General features: G+C 43.6%; 1 protein-coding gene across 2 annotated transcripts in view; it reads left to right on the top strand.

The window, feature by feature from the left end:
• Window positions 1-1,019: 1,019 nt before the first annotated feature.
• The window catches only part of ARHGAP6 (Rho GTPase activating protein 6), a 203,094-nt gene continuing 189,884 nt past the window's right edge, over window positions 1,020-14,229 (top strand). Inside the window, exon 1 of one of the 2 annotated variants that reach the window (XM_060273488.1) lies at window positions 1,020-2,231. In XM_060273488.1, coding sequence (XP_060129471.1) covers window positions 1,659-2,231 — 573 coding nt within the window. In that variant the 5' untranslated portion in view covers window positions 1,020-1,658. The remainder of the gene's footprint in view (window positions 2,232-14,229) is intronic. The other variant, XM_035116652.2, reaches the window with a different exon arrangement.

Raw genomic sequence — 14,229 nt, 5'->3', positions numbered from 1 at the left:
ATTTCATTAGTGCAAGCAGTTTCTGAGCTCTGGGCACAGTAATGCACCTAAGATTTCATATTAAAACTGCAGAGTTGAAGAAAAGGAGGACCTTTTTCTGCCTCCCCACTTCCAGTCACTCTCTGAAGACTGGAGAAGAGACCCTCTTAATATTAAGGGGCGGGCAGGGGAAGACCATGTGAAAAATGAACATAATAATTCAGCTGCAGTTCATTCATGTTCAGCTTTGTATTCTTGTTATAAAAAAGTGCGCCTAGACATTCTGTTGTTGCGCCCATAATCTAGGTATAAGGTGCCATTGAGCTCCTAGCTTTCATTTCTCTTTTTCTAACACTGTTTGAAGTGCAACTCACCAACTTTGGTCATGAACCTATTTTGGGTGTTAGGGCTTAGCTTCTAAACACCTGAAATAGACAAAGATGTTTCTAACTATGTAAGAAGTACTTTTCTTACACCTGTGAATAAGAGTGCTTCCAGAGTGCTTCCTGTGCTTGCATGCATTTTGTTTAATAAAAACAACAAAATCCATACAATGTTGTTGGCATCAACAACATTTTTGGCCCCGTTTAATCTGGATTTACCCTTTCTACAGAAGATCAGATAAGCAACAAAACAAACCCCTGTTGTAAATGAACTGTTTGGAAATTAAGCCCCCTGCAAGCATCTCAAGATCGGGGAGAACTTGTGAGGTTGGTTTGACTTCTAGACTAGTAGGAATTCTTTCCCCACTTCTCACTTCTAGGTATACCGGTCAAACGATGCCAGGTAACTACCGGTACTAGAATGGAGAGCATTTGCAAATGCCATTCACATTTCGATCAGGGCAACTCCCAGCTTCCAGTTCTTATAAGAAGAAGAACTGCCCCGTTTCCTCTACAGTATATGAAAAAACCGCCGAGGAGATGCAAAAGGTGGCAGAGTAGGAGGGCAGGTAAAAACAGCCACCTGCAACGCTGCAATCCTCCTTCGGATCAAGCCCTGCTCCGACATCGACCAGCACCGTGCTGTGAAATCCAATAGCTGTGGGACAGCGACCTGACAAAAGATTCCAAGCAGCGGCGCCCATTGCGCAACTGGGAAGGCGGGCAATGCAATGCGCGGGGCTGGTCAGCCTCAGAGCGCGGCTGCTGTGGAGCCTGTGCGGAGAGAGCCAAGCCTCCCTTTCAGGTGGGGGCCCCGGCCGGCCCCACGCGAGAGGAGGGCCGGCGGGGAGAGAGAGAGAAGGAGCAAGGCGGGCGAAGCGCCGGCTGCATCCTCCTCCAGCCAAATTAGGCTCTAACTGCGGAGTTCACTTGGCGGGAGCTGGGCCAGGAGGACAAGCACGCGGCCACCGGAGCCACACGGGCGAGGAGAGAAGTGCGCGAGCCGCCTGTTGAGGCAGCGGCGGCGGCAGCAGCAGCAGCAGCCTCTTGTGCCGGCGAGGTGCCTGAGGGAGGGAACGGTGAGCTCCCTCCGGCTCTGCGGCAGCAGCGCCGGGATAAAAAGCGGCGTCGGCGGTGTCTCCCTCCCTCCTCTCTCGCTAACTCTTCTCCCGCCGCCTCAGCGCGAGCATGCGAGGAGCAGACCCTCGCGGCGGCCAGGAGGAGAGGGTGGCGGCAGCAGCAGCAGCTCCTTGAGGCGCCTCGGGCTGAGGGGAGTCCTCCCGCCTCGCCGCCGGGATGTCGGCGCACAGCCTGCTCAACAGCGTCTTCTCCTGCTCGTCCTCGCCGGCGCCCGGCGCCTCGCCCTCCTTCCCTCCGAAGAACCTCTCCAAGCGGAGGCTCCGCCAGACACGTAGCCTGGACCCGGCTGTCATTGGCCGCTCCGGCGGCGGCGGCGGGGAAGAGGCGGCCGACGGCTCGCTCCGCGCTCCCCGAGCCAGGGCAGCGGCGGGTAGTCCTTCGGCCGAGTGCTTGGCGGCCTTCTCTTCGCGCGCTCTGCTGCGCCCGGTGGCTCCGCCGACTCCTCCGCCGCCGCCTTCGGGCGCCTCGTCGCTCTCGACGCCCAGCACCCCGCTGGACAAGTCGCCGTCGGGCAGCTTCCACTTCGACTACGAGAGCCCTCGAGGCAAGAGGCACACCGCGTGGGAGCTGCCCTTCCTGGCGCGCGCGCCGTCCGCCTCGGCGCTCGGCAGCGCCCCCGGCGGCGGCGCCAACAGCATCTTCTTCTCTCCCCGAAAGTGGCTCCAGCAGAGGAAAGGCCAGCAGATGCCCAGCAGCCATGCGTCCTCCTATGTCGTGTGGAAATCCGAGGTAGACAACTGGGCTTGGTCCACAGCTTCCCTATTCAGTCTCCAGGCCTGTGGTCAAGGTCTGGGTCTGGGCTGCCCATAGGAGCCAACTCCTAGGGGCGGAGGTCCCCCCAATAAAATATTTAAGGGGGACTCCCCCCTCCCAAAGTCAAATAGTGTGCTTGTGCCACATCAGGTGACCGATTACACAGGGCAGGGCTTACCTGTCCCCCATATTTTATTCAGGGCTGCCCACTTGCAGAGAGTGCCTTGGCTGCCCCCACCACTGAATTAAGTACAGAAGGCGGAGGTCCAGGTCACAGGGTGGCGGCTTGGGGGCAGGGGTGCCAACTTGAATAAAATATTGGGGCCCAGGTAAGCCCCACCCCACATGATTGATCACAAGACATAGCGTACGCACACCACTTGAATGGCAATGCCCACTCATTTTGTGAGGAGCAGACCCCTCAAATATTTCACTGAGGGTGACAAAGGGACCTTGGCCCCCAGGAGTTGACTGCTATGCTTGAGGGCCACAGGCTTTGCAAGTTAACCACTTTTTATTGCACTTCATGTCTCTGATTATGGAATGGCAAACATGGACAGTATTGGGGGCCAAAGAACTGTGAATTGGGAAATTTCTGCTTCTAATTTTCTCTTCCATGAACTCACCACGATGTCTGGGAAAGCACTAAAAGGCAGTTGTTCCCACTTGGTGGCTTTGGACCCAAGGGGATCTGTGTCACCATTCACATAACAAAAAACTGCCATAGAGATATCAACATTTGCAAAAGTAGCGATTCCATAGCTTGGCTTTTGAAAATAGGTTGTTTGCAGTTCTTTGCTAATTGGGAACCACTGCACTAAGGCATATATTACTTGCACCAAGTTAACCTACAGGTAGGTATCGGCTCCAAGTGTAGACCTTTCCCTCTGCCCTTCTGTCTTCTTTAACTGCCTTGTCTTAGGTTTCTATATTTAATATTTTACAATGACAGATTCTGGGGCTGTAGCATGTCTGGATGTTCCCCTGTGGCTTGATTCCTAATCCCATTTAGATATAGGAGTGGTTGTACAGTACTGAAGAGGGGAAGATGCTCAGAACATGCTTGTTAGCATTCATTTTTTTAATATGGAAGATTTGCACATTCCACAAGACCAAGCCATGATACTGGGTAGTATCTAGTAAGCCTTGCTTATATTTCCATGGGTAAAGACAGGTGGTGTTAAGTACTTCTGTGGTGTATATGTCAGTATTTGGGAACAATGTGTTGCCCTGTATTGTGGCCAGTTTCACTATGCCCCTATCCCCACTATTCAGTACTGTATTCACTATCAGTTTCAGTGACTCAGAGAGTGGATGTGTTCTCTTGCCAGTTGCTCATAATTAAAATTGAACTATAGAAGCATGAACATTAAAAAAATCTTCACACCATTCCATCTCACCAAGCGTACAATGTGCATGTAGCACTGTTACAGTTGTCTAAGGGCAGATAGCCCATCTGAATCCCTTATGTATGACTGGCTGCAAATATGTTCAAACAGGCTCAAGTGTGAATTGGTTGCTGTCTGAAGAGGCATAAAGGTGACAAGGCAATTTTCAAAAATGGGTATTTTTATAACCATGTAGTTGAAGTTACTGATAGCCAACAATCTTCACTGATTGTCATCTGTATCAATACTTGGCTATGTTTGGTTAGTTAATATCATTTATATTATGACGTGCTGCGGGTAGAGAGTAGGAATAGACAACACATGCAAAGCAAAATGTACATCTGTTGGAATTGTGTTACAAGCGTTATTTTTTATTTAACTTTTGTGCTGTTCTCACTGAAGTGAGAGAACAGTAAGAAGTAGTAGGCTGGTTTCTCTGAGGATGGGAAACACAGAAAAGGGAATAATTTGGATATGTCCTTCAGTAAATTTGCCAGTCTTGTGAAGGGCAAGTAGTCCATGTGACACTTTTGGAAAATGTGCTTAGGATATGTAGAGTTTCCTAGTGGAACACGTCACTTCAAGTAGTGGAGAACTTAACTCATGATTCCATTCCCAATTATTGTTTAAGTTTCTAAACGCCTACTCTGTGTTGTTCTATATGAATTATAATCATAACATTAGGAGCATGGGTTGATGTTGGACTTCCATTAATGAGAATGTTTTGGCGAAAGATCTGGAGATGTATAAAAGTTTTGGGAGAGAAAGAGAAGCCAGTGAGGCTGTTCTGAACGCTCTATATAGCTGTGATTTCACTGTGCTTCGCATGTAGTTAACTATGGCTGTTGGCTGAGGACTAATCCTATCTATATCAATTGGGAACTGTAATATGTATCAGAGCAACTGAAGCAGGTGTGCTAACTTACAGGGCAATTGAATGAAAAAGAAGTGATTTAATATGGTACATGTCCATCACCTTGCTAGATGGTAAATGACAGCCCCTTGAGTGGGACCCCTCCCAAACAATTGTTAAAATGTGTGGGATATACCTTGGATGGTACATTGCTGGGGTCCATTTATATTCAAAGGCACTTAATTTTTTTGAGACATGTAGATAGGTAAAAGCACTTCTACATAAAGGTATTTGGGCTAAGGATTGTAACTTTTTTCTTATGAGTTTCTAAACCTATATTTCTGCCTTATGGGAACCAAAGAATAAATAGGAGGATACTGTATAATCAAACATACCGAGTTTCTGTGGCTGAATACAACTCCTCAAAAAGCATAAAGAGAATTTTTTTTTGTTACCCCCTCATATGTATCTACTTTTATGTTCCAACTGAAGAGAATTATTTAAACTCACATTGAAAAGTAAGCTCTCTGTTTGTAGGGTCAATTGCTATACCCTTGGTTTATTCCATATATAGTTGTAATGCGTACATAAAACTTTCCTCGCAAATGATTAACTGTAAGCATGCATGACCCTGGTAGGATTAATTATTTCTGCTGTATTCACTCAGGCCATTTTTGTAAACTACGTGGTAGTACAATATTATTACGTACTGAGGAAGCTGTGGTGTACTCTGTCATGTTGACAAGTATGCAGAGGTTCATTTAGAATTCTTGGGTGCATATACATTAACCCACCTCTTCTGGGTGGAAAGAGTGCAAATATTCCTCCCAACTAATTTTGACTATATATGGATGAAAAATAGTTGCAAAAGTAAGAGTAACACTTAGTCAAACACAATAAGGTTGATAAGTTATTCAGAGATTTAGGAAACAGGCACAAACTCTGCTGTGATGCATGCAAATATATACAGGTATTGAAATAGCTCTGCAGACCTAGCATTCCCAGGCAAAAATGACTAGTTTTGCATGCAGCACAGTTACTAGTATTACTTGAATGTAAGTAAGCACTGCTAAAATTGGAGGTACTCACATGACCCCATTAGCCTGTGACAGATCCAGTTTTTAGTTGGCCTGTACTATATTCCAGCCATACAATAATGGGGGATGAAGCAATTACTGTACATACACATTGCAGCCATAAGCAGCCTTCCTTGGGTTTTTGAATCATAGAATTGTAGAGTTGGAAGGGACTACGAGGATCATCTAGTCCAACCCCCTGCAGTGCAGGAACATTTTGCCCAATGTGGGGCTCGAATCCACAACCCTGAGGTTAAGGGTCTCATGCTCGACTGACTGAGCCATCAGTGTAGCATTCTTAAGTGAGCTATTTAGATGTAGCTTTCTTAAGTGAGTTATTTTGCAGGCACGTACTGTAAGATTCAGTAGTAAGTGAAGAATCGTTGCAAGCAGAAAAATAAAACATTTGTCTACTTTTAGGGTGCTTCCACATTGTCACAACCTGGCAAATTATGTCACACAGTCAAAGCTTATTTGAAGCTCTTGCAAAACAACCCTGCTTCCCCAATAATCAAACTTGTTTTGATAAGACCTGTTACAGTAAGATGCACTGGAAAGTGTGGGATAACACTTTCTTTATGTCATTGAATTTCCTCACAAACAATAAGGATGAAGGCCCAATTAAACAGGTCATCTGGAAATGACTTTAGTTAGTGCCTTGATCGGTAGTGGTACTTCAGAACCAAATCTGAACAGGTGATCAGCCACCACTGCCTCCTTTTTTCCTTTTGCAAAGTACCGTAGTCTTTTCAGATGAGTTGTATAATACAGTATTGGAGTTGTAAAATCATGCAATATTGCTGCTCCTCTTCTGTCAACTTGCAGTTCACAGAAAGGAAGGTGTAGCTCCCATGACTTAGTTGTTGCCACATTAGCAACCAAGCAGGTTTTTATGTTTTCTGTGCAAGAGATGGTTGGTTGTCAGCTCTGACTCAAAGAGGATGGAATTTAAGTGCTTCGAAAACATATTGGCAGTTTTGTAGGTATATAGGCAATACAAAAGGGTGTTGAATCTTTTATTCACAAGTAGAGAAACTAGTAGGTGTTTGTCTTCTCTAATCCACATGTCAGATTTTTTATTAGGCAGCAATCAAATTTTATAGGCGCCTCACAGTTTCAGTAGCAGGAACACACAATGAGATATTGGCAAAGGCAATTGGGTTTAAAGGTGAAATTATTGATTGTAATTATTCTAAGACAAGACCGAAAAATGCAGGACTAGATCCTACATGCAGTTACAGACTGCACAGCCTTATGGTTTAGAACATCCAATATACAATACTTAAGATGGTTTCTTGGTACAGTAATTGATGTAAAATCCTGGCTGCACCCCCTTGTCGTGCTTCTTTCCCTGATGGATGCAAACTGTTTGTTAGGACTTTCAGCATAAATGCTGTAACAGATCTGTATTTCAAATCTTACACTTGTCTGTGATCTTGCAGATGATCTGGTTAACAATCCAGCCACCTGCTTTCAAGCATGCTATGCATTGTTATTGATGAACTTCAGAGATGTAGTTGTGTGTGAATTTCTGATGCTAGCTGATTTCTAATTGAAGGTCAATGAAGAGTGTTGATCTAAATGTGGTGGTTGCTGAAACTGGAATTTGTCCACCAGAGCAGCTGCCGGTTTGCTAATGCATCAAAACCAAGTTGCCACTTGCAGAAAATTTCCTCTCCTTTTTACTACTGTTGATTTACCCAAGTGTGTGGAGGAATTCCTACTTTACTACCGCCATTGCCTTGCCATCTGCTTTCAGCCTACCCTCCCAGATTCTTCTTCTGGTCAGCAGTCCCAGACAGTCACACTCTCACACACTGGCAGAACTGACCTATTATACCTACACTTTGACAGATAAGATTTGAGCGGCACAGAATTCTTTCTCCTCATCAAACCACTTTTTCCGTCCAATGGGTGACCAAGAATTGCTATCCATCGAGCCAATCAGAAGTGAAATATGACACTCTTCTTCCTCTGCATAAAAAGAACCCAGCTTCTCCCATACCGGTCTTACAAAACTAAGTAGCAGCTAACTGCCAACCAGAAATGGGTGCTTCACATTTTAAGCTTGACCCTTCTCAGTACTCCACAAACATAGTAAACTCTTATACATTGTATACAGAAGAAACCTTGTCTCACTCAGCACATTGTAAAAATGATTCCTCCACACACTACTACAAGCCATCTTGGCTGGACAAGATGTGAAGCCAGCAAGATTTTTAATTTCTTTGGATTTTGGTTTTTTTTTGGGGGGGGGGGAGGTGGGTATTTAGGAAAAGTATGTAGTGGTTGAACTAGGACCTGGCTCAAATTCCTGCTCAGCCATGAAACTTACTGGGTGACCTTGGGCCAGTCGCCGTCTCTCAGCCTAAACTACCTTAAAGGCTTTTTGTAATGATAAAACAAGGAGAAAGAGAACTATGGATGCCACCTTGAGCTCCTTGGAGGAAATGTGTAATATAAATGTAATAATAATAATAATAATAAAGGCAAACATACCTGTGGGTAAGGTGAAATCCTTAATATCTGCTCAAGCAGTATTTGGGCTTATTATATTGGGGTTAGCCAACAGAGTGCCTCCCAGATGTTGTAGGCTACAACTGTCACCATCCCTGATAATTGGCCATGCTTTCTGGCACTGATGGGAGTTGCAGACTAGTAACATCTGTAAGATACAGTGTTGGTTAGATCTCGAGAGTGGAACATGATTTCCTTAGGATATTTACTAGAAGTTTACTTGCACATCTATTTTATAGGCACTTTGGATGATATGAAACAGACCAGTTAGCAATCCCTCAAATGAAGTTTTCAGTCTTCCTTAGGTGTGCCATTAGAAACTCCTGCTGCTTCTATAGACCACAGATTATTTTTAAGTTGTCAAGATGTGTACTCTCAGGACAGTTTTTCTGTTTTTCATTAACTAGCATTGACTGGATGAAAGGCAAGCGAGGCTCAAAATATTTTTTGAGCAATTGCTGAAGAATAAGCAGATTGTGAGGAGTATTGCTGTAAAATTAAAATGCAGACTTTATGTATTGACTGTCAGTCTCTGGAGTGGAATCATACTTCTGTGGAAAACGGTTTGAGGAAGAAAGATATAGAAAGAAGTATAGATAGAATTTTGCTTGATTATTGTCTCTTTATCTGTGGTATTCTACCCTTACCCTTACCTGTTCCTATTTGCAAGTTATTTTTATGACCAACTGTCTACACAAAAGGCTTTTTATGGTGCTCAGATTTCAAAACAAGGCCCTCATAATGATCAGAAGGGTGATACTGCAGAGCAACTTTTTCCTGCATTATTGTGAACCTGATAGGAAGATATCTCAGCCCCTGTTTTGGGTGTTAAGGCAATGTGTGGGTGGAGTAAGTGTGCAGAGGGTATAGAGTTTCTATCCTGTCTCCAAAGTTCTTGTCCTGCATGTGCCCTGCTCCTGCCCCAAACATCCATATCCAACATGTGCTACCTTGACTTTTCCATGTTGAGCAGCAGAATGGGGCTTCTAAGAGTGTTTTAATGAATGTGCTTAGAAGTGTCTGATTTGGACCAAGGATAACATTGGATTCTGGATCAGTTAGATGCAATTTCGAGGCCATTTCAAACTTTTGTACTCAGTTTGTGAGAGTCTCCTGTGACTGGGAATGGTGGCGCTGTGGGTTAATCCACAGAGCCTAGGTCTTGCTGATCAGAAGGTCAGTGGATCGAATCCCTGCGAACGGGGTGAGCTCCCGTTGCTCGGTCCCAGCTCCTGCCAACCTAGCAGTTTGAAAGCACGTCAAAGTGCAAGTAGATAAATAGGTACTGCTCTGGCGGGAAGGTAAACGGCGTTTCCGTGTGCTGCTCTGGTTCGCCAGAAGTGGCTTTGTCATGCTGGCCACATCACCTGGAAGCTGTACACCAGCTCCCTCAGCCAATAATGCGAGATGAGTGCCGCAACCCCAGAGTCGGTCACGACGGGACCTAATGGTCAGGGTTCCCTTTACCTTTACCTTTACTTGTGACTGGAAATGGGGAATGGGAATGGGGCTTTCATGCACCGCCTTCATGCCCTTCTAAATGAAGGTATTTGTTGGATAACAAAACTGATAGAGCCTCAGAACCACTTTTAAAACATATTTTTAATTGATTTTCAACATCTACATAACAATAGAAACTACAAGTATTCATATACACAGGGATTACTATTGAAAGCAAGAGCGAAATGGAAGGTAAAACCCATGGAGCAAAATGTACAGTGAACTTCCTGTTCAGTGTAGTTCATTTACGACCCTATGGGGCTACCCTTTTAATGCTGCATTTGCCAACCCAATCCCCTCAAGGTGTTTTGGACTACAATACCTGAACGATCTTTCTGAAAAAGGTGGTGAGAGAAATGCAAGCAAGGCTTCATGGCTACACTACATGTGACCTAGATTGCGTGCTATTGTCCTTGAAGAAAGACTTGAGCTATCTTCCAAAAGCAGCACCTGTTCTTTTGCATATACACTCCTTTCCTTGGTTATGATTCTGTAAATAGACTCTTGAAAGAGCCAGCAATAAGATATGTTCAGTTTTCAAGTGGATTGTCCTTGTCTTACAGATGCATCTTGCATGCTTGTGTTGTACATGGCCCAAGGAGAATTGAAATATTATCTGCCAATGTGATTAAGTGTTCAAATAAAGATAGGAGATTGTTGTTCTGCTATTTAAACTGAAAGCTCCTAAGTTTGCCATCTGGCAAGCAACCCTGAATTTCTTAATTTTTGGTTCAGGAACTGCTAGAAACATTTATTGCTAATTCTCCTTACACAGTAGGTGATCCATTGACTGAAGCTTATTTTGTTTTCAAGTTTGGCTTGGAAGTAATAGTTTGGAAAAGCAGAATACAGTCTAGCTGGATGCACTGAAATATAAACAAAAACATTTCCCTCTTAATGGGCAAAGTATAATTATACTTCTCCACTCTGATACTTTCACCCTTACTCTACCAATGGTAGTTAAACTAGGCCCATGTCAAATTTGAATGTTGTGGTGGTTCCAACACTACTTTGCTAATTGTTGTTGTTGTTTAGTCATTTAGTCGTGTCCGACTCTTCGTGACCCCATGGACCAGAGCACACCAGGCACTCCTGTCTTCCACTGCCTCCTGCAGTTTGGTCAAACTCACGTTGGTAGCTTCGAGAACACTGTCCAACCATCTCGTCCTCTGTCGTCCCCTTCTCCTTGTGCCCTCAATCTTTCCCAGCATCAGGGTCTTTTCCAGGGAGTCTTATCTTCTCATGAGGTGTCCAAAGTATTGGAACCTCAGCTTCAGGATCTGTCCTTCCAGAGCTGATTTCCTTAAGAATGGACAGGTTTGATCTTCTTGCAGTCCACGGGACTCTCAAGAGTCTCCTCCAGCACCATAATTCAAAAGCATCAATTCTTCGGGGATCAGCCTTCTTTATGGCCCAGGTCTCACTTCCGTACATCACTACTGGGAAAACCATAGCTTTAACTATACAGACCTTTGTTGGGAAGGTGATGGCTCTGCTTTTTAAGATGCTGTCTAGGTTTGTCATTACCAAGGTAATTTGACTCCTTAGTTTTAGTTATTAGTTTGTTCTTATTACTTACCCTTAGAATTTGTATTGTATCATGCATTATCTTTTAAACAAAACAAAATGGCACACTTGCAACATTTCACTAGTTACAATCTAGACCGTTAAAACACATTGTTTCTCCCAAATATTATTGTTAAGTGTAGTTTACCCCTACAATTGCCAGCACTCTATTTTTTTTTAAAAAAACTATGGTTCCCAGGAATATTTGGTGGAAATTATGTGCTCTAAATGTATGGTGAGTGTGTGTGCAGCCCTGCTTAGAGCTGCTTTGGTGAGCAGTTACCCAGCTCATATTTCTTTTTGTTCTCTGGCGCTCTGAACAATCTAAAAATATTCCTCAAACAGGAAATGTTTTTCATTCTGTTATGTCATTTGCTTCCCATAGGAGGTATTATATCTAATTTATTGAATAAACTTTTGGGCTGTATTCCCATAGGAACCTAGGTACAATTGATTGTTTGGCATACTACCCAAACTATTCCTCTGTTTTTCAGAAGATGCATAATCAATGTCAAAGGGATTGTAAGCATTAGAAAGACTGGAGCCTACAGAATAAGGAAATAACCACACTTGGTTTGCCTGCAGGTTAAAAACAAGCACCAAAGGATTTCTTAAATTTCACTTTGAAGGCATTTCTTGGCTAAACTATGAATAGTTTTCTCTCATATACAGTATATATCTTTTTGCCCAGTTTCAACCACATTCTCTTTAGTGGTACATCTTTTGTCTATGTGTGTTTTCAGAGACTTAACATTTTATTACAACATCTTGTTTGGAAGAAGGATATATTGGATAGTTTTGAATGTGGATGGCATTCCTCTGAACCAAAGGACCCTATCCAAGCAGCTGTGCTGCTACTTTATAATTTCATTTGAAAATACGCATTCACTCTTGTGGCTTTAATAGTATACAGTGGAACCTCGGTTTATGAACACCCCAGTTTATGAATTTTCGGTTTATGAACGCCGCGGACCCATCTGGAACGGATTAATTCACTTTCCATTACTTTCAATGGGAAAGTTCGCTTCAGTTTATGAACGCTTCAGTTTATGAACAGACTTCCGGAACCAATTGTGTTCATAAACCGAGGTACCACTGTACTTGCTATTTTCCCTGAGAGTTTAATTGTACACCTGAAGTCCTGCAATAGCTGGATGCTGAAGCAAGGATGCTATGGGGTGATGGATGCCTGGTAAAGTTTACATGGTTTGATGCAATGTTCAAAATTCACCAGGTGCCAGGTGCGTTTTGCACCTGGCTGTCAGCCACTTGTGACCAAGTGAAGGTGCCTGGGCACCAGGATGGCACCTGATGTCTCCACCATCTGGTGGTGCATGCCTGGGGATCCTTGGGTCTTGACTGTTTTCACACACCAGCAGCACATCCTGTGGAATTCTATCTGTTACATTTTATCTGCACAATCAAAATGAATTTCAGGAACCAAAAAGGGTGACTTCTTTAGACAGTATTGGTCTGGCTCAGTTCCCTTTCCCCATGGTTTTCTTCCATTGGATTCTGTTATCATTGGTCTCGCACATCTCTTCCAGGGAGAACATGGAGAACTGAACTACTGAGATCCTAAGGAATTTCCTTTAGTAAATTCCAACAACCATGAGGTTGAAAGCCTTGTTTGAATATTCATCCAGCTAGACCTTTTGTGCAGGCAGTAACTGAGTTCAGCTGAACACTGCTGCTTAGAGTCATGATCAAACTTTGTTTATTTAACCCTGGTCATGTATTAAGCGGGCCTCAATGACAGCCATATTATGAGTCATGTTTCTTTACAGCAGTGCTTAAGAAAGTCTTAAATTCTGCCTGGTTATCTTTTATTGCTAAGAAAAATAGATTAATCTTTGCTTTTAAGGCCAAACTAGATGTGATGGCAGAAGCTATATTTTTGTTCACATGTTGGCATATTAAGCAATGTGAGGTCTAATTTTAACCTCAAAAGACATGCCTCAGTAAGTGGAGCTGAATTCTGCTTTTCTTTGCTGCAGTCTATTGTCTCTTTGCTGCAGTCTATTGCCTGGCGTGCTATAGTCCATGGGGTTACGAAGAGTCGGACATGACTAAAGGACTAAACAACAACAACAATTGTCTCTTTTACCACCTATCCTAAAGGTTTATTGTTTTGTGGTCAGGGGGAAGCAGAATAACATCTATTTTTCACATGAATTGTCTGCTACTTACCAAGGATCACAATTAAAACAATAAACTTGCAAAAGATAATAGTTAAAACAGCAACCAACTGATAAAATTACATGCAGAAAGTAAGCAACAATTTCACATTCCCAAAAGCCTGAGTCAAAATATATAGCCTTGTGTTTTCTGACAGTCCCCAAAATTGGGCCAGGCAAATATCAGAAGGCAGAGAGTGTGGGAACCTCAAAAAGGGCCTCTTATAGACTGCCGCCCCAGACCTCTGAAGGTCATGGAATCACCAACAAGTTATTTCCTGTTGATCTTTCCAGGGGAGCACTACCCTATTCTGGACAGGTTTCATACACCAAACACACATAGTTGTTGTTGTTTAATCGTTTAGTTGTGTCTGCCATCTATCTGGATTAAATTTGAATTTGTTGGCTCTCATTCAGCCTATCGCCACCTCCAGACACCTTGATTGAGATGCAAAGGAGGAAGCTGAGTGATAACAGCATTCCAATGACACCTTAATCCCAATCCCGCTGCTTCATATATGTGTTGGAAAAAATGGGTAACGAAATGGAACATGCTACAGCTCAACTCCTGCAATGCTGGTGAGATTTCACACTACCCTTTGTAACCCATGGGAATCAATCCTGCAACTAGGAGTGGAACTTCAGTAAAGCCATGTCCCCAGTCTCCATCTCTTGATGCCATTCCAATACGATACTGTGGTCCATGGTTTCAAAAGCCATGAAGAAGTCGAGGAGAACAGGGAGGGTAGCACTCTCCCTTTTCTCCGGGGCGCATCGTGTTTCAGGGCATGATAACAAACACATCCAAAAAGATATCTTCTCAGAATTTGTTGTGACTGCAGTTTCTAATTCTATGTGAATCTGAATAATTTTATCCTCAATGTACTTCACAGTATC

This window comes from Zootoca vivipara, chromosome 4, assembly GCF_963506605.1.
Source record: "Zootoca vivipara chromosome 4, rZooViv1.1, whole genome shotgun sequence".
Classification (NCBI taxonomy): Eukaryota; Metazoa; Chordata; class Lepidosauria; order Squamata; family Lacertidae; genus Zootoca; species Zootoca vivipara.
Note: the sequence above shows the minus strand (reverse complement) of the source record. Positions and strands in the feature narration are given on the sequence as shown.